This window comes from Thamnophis elegans, chromosome 8 (assembly GCF_009769535.1).
Source record: "Thamnophis elegans isolate rThaEle1 chromosome 8, rThaEle1.pri, whole genome shotgun sequence".
NCBI lineage: Eukaryota > Metazoa > Chordata > Lepidosauria > Squamata > Colubridae > Thamnophis > Thamnophis elegans.
In genome coordinates, this window is record NC_045548.1 from 26,871,395 (window position 1) to 26,879,409 (window position 8,015).

Consider the following 8,015-nt stretch of genomic DNA (forward strand, 5'->3'; position numbering starts at 1 on the left):
TCGCGCCGTCCCTTCGCTGGCTCTTCCTGCGCGCGCCGTTGAGTCTGCCGGCCTGCAAAGGCTGCCTCGCGTTACTGGAACCGCCCCCGTCTCCTTTACCGGAGGCAAGAAGATGCCGGAGATGGCGCAGTCCCGTGCAGCGCGGCAGCAGGCGAAAACTCGCTCCGGGGTAAATGAACAGCTTATACTAGAGTCCGGCAGCCCCGCCCATTCGTTAATGCTGGGGAGCGCGAGCGAGGGCGCGAGCTCTGCCGCGAGATTTAGCGGCTGAGGGTGGGGGGCGAGGGAAGGGGTTGGAACGGAAGGCTGTTTGCTTCGCTCCCGCGCGCGCGGGTCTTTGGCCTGGGCTCCGCCTCCTTGGTGAAGGGAAGGGAAGGATGGGGGAGTCGCGCGTGAGGGGATCTGTGCACTTCGCTTAGCTGCAGCCCCGTCTCAGCGGGGCACAGTCGTGAGGCCTGCACGGGCACTAGCACGCATGCACCGAGTATGCACCGTGCACGTTTCTTACATGGTTACTCGCACGGAGCCGCCAATACTATTTTTTTCTTCTTTTTTGCCTACAAAACGTGCACGTTAGAATCGCATGCTCTTTTTCTACGTTTAACTCAGTACGGGGGGACTAGCTTGGAAATCGGCGTCGTTTTCCTGGTAGTCATTTTGATCTCCCCAATAAACAGACTTTTAATGCTTCAGAACATTTAAATGTTAAAGGATTTTGTTCTTTTTATTGGTGCCTGTACCATTCGTTACAAGAAAAAGCTTCTTAAAAACATAGCACTGTTATTTATATCGGTAGGTTCGATACGTACTTCCGAAAGCTCATTAGCAAATTTCAGGAGTTGAACATAAAGTTGAATATTTAATGTGTGCTGAGAAGGTAATGTTTTGGGATTCGCTTTTGAATCGGTATTCCAATTTTACCTTACAGTAAGCTTCACTGAACCTACCGACTTGCTTTTGATTTAAATAAATATGCATAGAATTGTTTTATTCTTGGTTTAGTTCCTTTAGCTTCACATTTAAAAAAAATATATCTCTGGATTATCTGTTATCTTGGTGAGTTTGCTATCAGGAAAGATATCTTAGAAAATAATTGAGGAAACCCCCTTAGAGATTTATCAAAAAGTTAGTAAAGGATGGTGGAGTTCATATATCCCCTAAAATTGAAAGATCACTTGAGAAAATTTTATGCATGTTTCCAGGATACTCAGTGGTAACATTTTGTCTAGGCATTCAGAATGCATGAGAAAGAGCTCTGTATATTGTACAGTATTCATAATGCTTGAGAGATTAGAGGCCCAATCAAGATTTTATCTCTCATGATGAATCTCTGTGAGCATAGAATCCTTTTTGTATGCACTTAAAGGCATGAAAAATTATCTGACTCAACAGTCCAGTAAAGAAAAAAACAACATTGTATGTCCTTCTATGTTCATCAGTTATTTTGCATATTCTGGAGCTTTTTTTTTACTGATCCAAGCAAAAGTGAAATCAGAGAACTGATCCCCCCCCCAAAAAAAAATACAGCATTGAACTAATTGAACTAATCCACTATTATAGTCCAGATTTATTTATAGGGTAAATTGCATGTCTCCACATGAATTCTAGTCACTTCTTGTCAATGCAAACAATGTTTTGTACTGGATGTCTGAATAAGAAATTTGCATATGTGAACCAGGGGTGGTTCTTGATTTACAAATCCTAATTTAGAATAATGGTAATTGGATAATCAGATAAGCTAGGATCAATAGTTTTAGATGGTAGAAATTCTGCAGTATGTGGAAAAGAGCAAAAATGTGAATATGAAAGGTGCCAACAAACAACTTTCTGTCAATAACCAGGATCCTACTTTATGATTTTTATAGACCTGGCTATTGGTTAACTATTGTACTAATATGAATAGGCCAATCCTAAACTTGTAAAGGAAAAAAAGCTTTGGAGGCAGTTAAATTCAGAGAAGAAAAGTCTTTGGTAAAAAAAATGTTGAAAAACAGAGTAATTTTCAGTCCATTTGTGATATCAGACAGTTGATCAGTTTCTTGCTTTAGACAAATGTGTACATGATTGCAAGCACCTGTGCCTAACTGGTAGTAAGCAAATGCACTTATTTATTTATTTTAATTCAAAAGGTATTCCCAATTGCTGTCAGTTCTCCACAACAGACTAAAATGCTACTTTTGCTGTGGATAACATCACCTAGAGCAGTAAGGGAGCTGTTTATTTTGCATTTTTGAGGAAAATATAATGAAAAGACATGCAAAGTATTTATTAAGGAAAATTCCTGTCCAGGATGACCCTGTGTTAATGACATGAGTAGAAATAACACAGAGAAATAAATAACTTGCTTTGAAATTGTGAAACAAAAATAGAATCTAAGACCACAGCTTTAGTAAAAGTACTATCATTAATTTTTTATTTCCTAACTGCAAAATATCAATTCTGTTAGGTGGCTATCAATTAAATTAGGATAAAAGTGTTGTACATTAAGAGAAAGAATATTGACTCGACATAAGATAATTTCTGTTGTATTTTGTGCCAGTTTGTCACGTCTACTAAATGAACCACTAGGAATCACTAAAAGATGGTATTAAATTTAGGGAAGCCACAAGAAATCTGGAGAGGTTCCATTCAGAAAACAATCATGAGGACCATAACCAGCAACAAAAGTTGCAAGTCCTTCAAGTTCCCTCTCTTGCTACACCTTTGTTCTTTTCCTGGGTAGGTCAATGTATGTAATTGCCCATTATTTTGTTGTTGTAAAAACCCAAAACTTCTAGGCCTCAGGTATATCGTTCTGAAGAATAAAACTTACTCTTTTTACAGTTAAAATGCTTTTGTACAGTGTCAATGGTACAAAGAATTTGGTATGAGCATTTCCACCATTTGGGATACCTTAAGTTTGGAAAATTGCCCAGTCTTGCCAGTCATAAGTTTGTTATGTGACCTTGACCTAGTGATCTAACATAACTCACAGGATTGTTATGAGAGTGAATTTTTTTTCATAGATTTCGTATTGTTTTCTTTTTCAGGTGCAGGGAGTCCAGGATAACATTCTGCTTCCAAAACATTGCTCAGATACTAAGGAAAGATCTTTCCTTGTTCATGGTATATTTCTTTGTTTCAATTTCCATTTTTTGTCTCAGTAAACTATTTTATTCTCTAGTTACTATAAATAACTCTGAGAGAAAAGGAAGAATCTTAGTCTTGTTTATATGCTTTCCCCTTTATTTAATGTTTTCTGCTTTATCTCCTGGTTGAAATACAGCTTGTCTCTCTGTATTAGTTCTTTTTCAAATACATGTTGTTTTTGTTTTGGTTTTTTTTGCTTTAGCTCAGATAAAAGAAGGAATAATATATTCCGGCAGGTAAAAGAAAATTCCAGTCAAAGGCTATTATATTTATATTATTTATAAGAGCTGTAGTTCATTAGTGAAAAATATAACACTTTTTCTCATGAAATGTATACAATAATAAGTAATCAATTTTGCATTTGAAGGTTGTTCATTTACTTTAAAATATTCATCAGCTTAATATACATTCAAATGTGAAACTTTTTTTTACAATATCTTATTTTTATTAAAGTAACTTAAATACATTTGTTTTTTCTAGGAGTTTTTCATCAGTATGTCTGAAACCATTAAATATAATGACGACGATCACAAAACTGTGTTTCTGAAAACATTAAATGAGCAACGATTGGAAGGAGAATTTTGTGACATAGCTATTGTTGTAGAAGATGTAAAATTCAGGGCACACAGGTGTGTTCTAGCTGCTTGTAGTACCTATTTTAAAAAACTTTTCAAAAAACTGGAAGTTGACAGCTCATCTGTAATTGAAATAGATTTCCTTCGATCTGATATATTTGAGGAAGTGCTCAATTATATGTACACAGCCAAGATTTCAGTTAAGAAAGAAGACGTCAATTTAATGATGTCATCTGGTCAGATTCTTGGTATTAGATTTTTGGATAAACTTTGTTCTCAAAAACGGGACGTATCAAGTCCAGAAGACAATTCACAGTCAAAGAATAAGTATTGTCTTAAAATTAATAGACCGATTGGGGAGTCTAATGATAACCAAGATGATGAGGTTGAAGAAATTGGCGATCACGATGATAGCCCATCGGATATGACAATGGAAGGAACTCCTCCTAGTCAAGAGGATGGTAAATCGCCAACTGCTACTTTGAGAGTTCAGGAAGCAATTCTGAAGGAGCTGGGGAGTGAAGAGGTTCGAAAAGTGAACTGCTATGGTCAAGAAGTAGAGTCTATAGAGTCTGCTGAAACGAAAGAATTGGGATCACAAACTCCTCAGGCTTTAGCATTTAATGATGGCATAAGTGAAGTTAAAGATGAACAGACACCAGCATGGACAACAGCAGCTGGAGACATGAAATTTGAGTATTTGCTTTATGGTCACAGGGAACAAATCGCATGTCCAGCATGTGGCAAAACATTTTCTGATGAAGCACGATTGAGAAAACATGAAAAACTCCATACTGCAGATAGGCCCTTTGTTTGTGAAATGTGCACTAAAGGCTTCACTACTCAAGCCCACTTGAAAGAGCATCTAAAGATCCATACAGGCTACAAGCCATATAGTTGTGAAGTATGTGGAAAGTCTTTTATTCGTGCACCAGACCTAAAAAAGCACGAGAGGGTTCACAGTAATGAAAGACCATTTGCATGTCACATGTGTGACAAAGCTTTTAAGCATAAGTCCCACCTGAAAGATCATGAAAGAAGACATAGAGGGGAGAAACCTTTTGTCTGCAGCTCTTGTACTAAAGCATTTGCCAAAGCATCTGATTTAAAGAGACATGAGAACAATATGCACAGTGAAAGGAAGCAAGTAACCACAGCCAGTGCCCTCCAAAGTGAAACTGAACAGTTACAGGCAGCTGCCATGGCTGCTGAGGCAGAACAGCAACTTGAAACTATAGCTTGTAGCTAAAAAGAGGAGTGGCCAAATGCTGAAAAATGTTCGGACTGAAAAATTCACTACTGAGTATTTTAGCGTGATTTAGAAAGTAGAAATATAGTTGCAGTTTGCAGCAAAAAAACCTCTCATATCAAGCATGGATAAGACCTTAATCAAGGTATCCGTCCAGTTGGATATAAATTTTTTAGAAGTCAGACTAGCTGTGTTTTATTCCTCTCTTTAAAGTGCTGGGTTTCAATGCATGCTTTGCCCCATTGGAATAAACTCTGCATGTGGAATGGAAGATGTTACACTCCGATGCTCAGTGAAATTAAGTCTTAAGTATTTGGATTTAAGCTACATTTGTTTCATTTAATCCAGTTGCTTGGCACCTAAATATGTTGTTTTATGATTTAAGAAGATCCTAAATTAGAGATTGTCAGCAATGGTGGGAAATTATAGGATAAGTTGCCAAGTCAAAAATAAATACTTGTTAGAGATTCGTTGCACTGCAAGTGCTACGTAGCTGAGTCTCATGGATTTCAGCAAAAAGTAGTACCATGTGAGTAAAACAAGATTAGATTAATTCAAAATGTGTTGATTTATTGGCCTACAAATTGTGCTGTTAGCAAACAGTTTGATAAATTATGTCTACTATAACAGGTATTTTTTAAAAAAATGGGAAATTATGAATTTTACTGAGTACAAGAATTAATTTGTAGGAGGTGACTATTAATTTCCAATATTCTAATCAAAAGTAATGAAATGTAATTAGATTTCATATTTTATTTTGTTGTTGTTTCTCTCCAGTTTAATCTACTGTCACTATTGATAAAAGGTGCATGAGCAGTAGAAACTATAGTGGGTTTCCTCCCATAAATGGGTGGCAGTGAAGCTGCATGGAGCTTTTCATTAACTGATATGTTTTAGATGCAAAATGGCCAACGTTTTAAGTAGCGTGAATTTTTTTATTCCTCCTCTCCCACAGAAATAGAAATAGGAGATATCAGGCCTGAAATAACACCATGAAATTTAGGCATCTTCTTATTATAAATTTTATTTTTAAAAAACACAACAAATAATAAAAATTGATGCCTCTTCCAGTGTCATTGCACCATCTGGTTGCCTCTTGAAGTTCTCCTTATGAAGGAAATGACTCTTAAACCACTGCCCATCTCTAATTAAACGACGACTACAAAACATCCTGATGTTTTTCTTATCTTTTCTGATCACTGTACTTTGCAGTCTTATTAACACATATTTCACATTAAGCTTCATTATACTTATTGAATTTGCTCATTGCAAGCATACATGCCTTTTTATTTGAAGGCATGGAGGAAGTGTATATTTGTTATGAACCATGGACAAAAGTTTTCAGGAATATTGCTTTAACATCGGGCGCAACCCACTGGGACATCTTGACTAAATTGGAAGGATTTCCTCTTAAGATTCATACTCTGCAACCATTCTGACTCTTCCTTGGCAGCTTTTAGGTTTAGCAAATCTACTAAGACTTGTTTGATACCTATCTATCTGATAGTGGCTTTTTGCTTTCTCTGCCCTGACAAAGAAAAGATTGCTAGCTGAATTGTCTGCAGTTTCCTTTAATAATACTTAAGATTTTTCCCCCTGTATTATAAACAAAAAGGACAATTGGGAGAAATGTAGAATTCAAGTACAAATCCTTGCTAATAAGATTATAATACCCCAGGATTTGGGGATATTTAGCAAGAATTAAAATTGTCACTATTGAGGCAGCATAATTATCAAGGGTTCATATTCTAGTGCAGATAGCACAATGGAGTTAAGGCAGTAAGTGTAAGAAAAAGATATAAAGAAGAAGCTAACATGACCCTGAAAATAAATTGAAAGTAAATTCATTTCAGTCGCTTCCAATTAATGAATAAATTGTTAGGACTTATTTTTGCTGTTCTTGAACACTAGATAAGAATTAATTCTAATGTTCCTGATAGTTCGGTGAGTCAGAAAAGTTAAACGTAGGTTTGAATTCTGGGCATTGTTCCAAGAGAAATCAAAGATTCCAGCTTTGATTGTATGGTATCTTTTTCGGTATGGAAGTGGAGTCCTGAGCCCCAAATAAACTTTAAATAGCATAGTGTCAAATGTTGGCATCTCAGGCCTTTAGTGACTTTTCCATGAAACTTGGAAAAATTGGAATAATGGATTTTAGTTTGGAAAAACAGAACAATATAGTTATCACATTTGAGTGGAAGAATTTAGAATTAGACAATTGAATGTACTTTTTTTCTATTGTATTTGTTGCTCGAAAACTTTGTATCCCATTAGTGAACATAGTTCAGTCCTGTATGTGTTTACTCAGATGTCCCACAGAATTCAACATAATTACTCCCACCATAATGTTACAGAATTTCAACATAAGACGATTCAATCAATTGTGTGGTTTTGGGATTTATATTTAATTCGAAAGTATCTTATATGAAAGTAAGCCTTACTGACCTAAACCATGCAGCTTACTAATGAGTATGCTTGAACTTGCAGCTTAATGCCTGTGCTTCATAAGCAATTATCCTGCTTATCTTCACAAAATTACAGCTAGCTTTTGGGGACAGATTCATATTCGTTTTTGATTATCTTTCAGTGAATGAAGTTATCTCGAAGTATTTATCCAAGGAATTAATAGAAGATGATGGGAGCTTTTCCATAGAAGAAAATGGTTAGCTGAAATTTTTAGAAAATTTCACTTAGCCTACCAATCTGAAATTAATTTACTAGTCTAATTTAAAATAAAATCAAAGTAATTATTTCAGTTACAGGTTTTATTTGTAACAAACTAGAATGGGTTTTCTATGAAGCAAAAGGAAATGTGATCATTTACAAATCTTGAAAAACATTTCTCCACATATTTATACATAATTGTTTTAGATGTATTAATACAAATGAAGTTGAACACGGATATGTTCTGACAGGGGTCAGATAAGTATTTATAAATTAATATGAGTCAAACATCTCTTACATTTCTATATGAAGCTAACATTTTAAACAATAATGTTGCATATTGCTATGGTCTTTGTTACAATGTCATTGTGAAATATTCATTGAATAGGCAACTTAAA

The 8,015-nt window shown here is 35.8% G+C and overlaps 1 protein-coding gene across 1 annotated transcript; it reads left to right on the plus strand.

The window, feature by feature from the left end:
- Nucleotides 1-219: 219 nt before the first annotated feature.
- Nucleotides 220-7,773, plus strand: ZBTB14 (zinc finger and BTB domain containing 14). The gene is made up of 3 exons (XM_032223236.1): nt 220-2,718; nt 3,030-3,105; nt 3,610-7,773. Exons 1-3 carry the CDS (start codon nt 2,582-2,584, stop codon nt 4,951-4,953), a joined length of 1,557 nt encoding a protein of 518 aa, XP_032079127.1. The 5' UTR covers nt 220-2,581; the 3' UTR covers nt 4,954-7,773.
- The last annotated feature ends 242 nt before the right edge of the window (nt 7,774-8,015 follow it).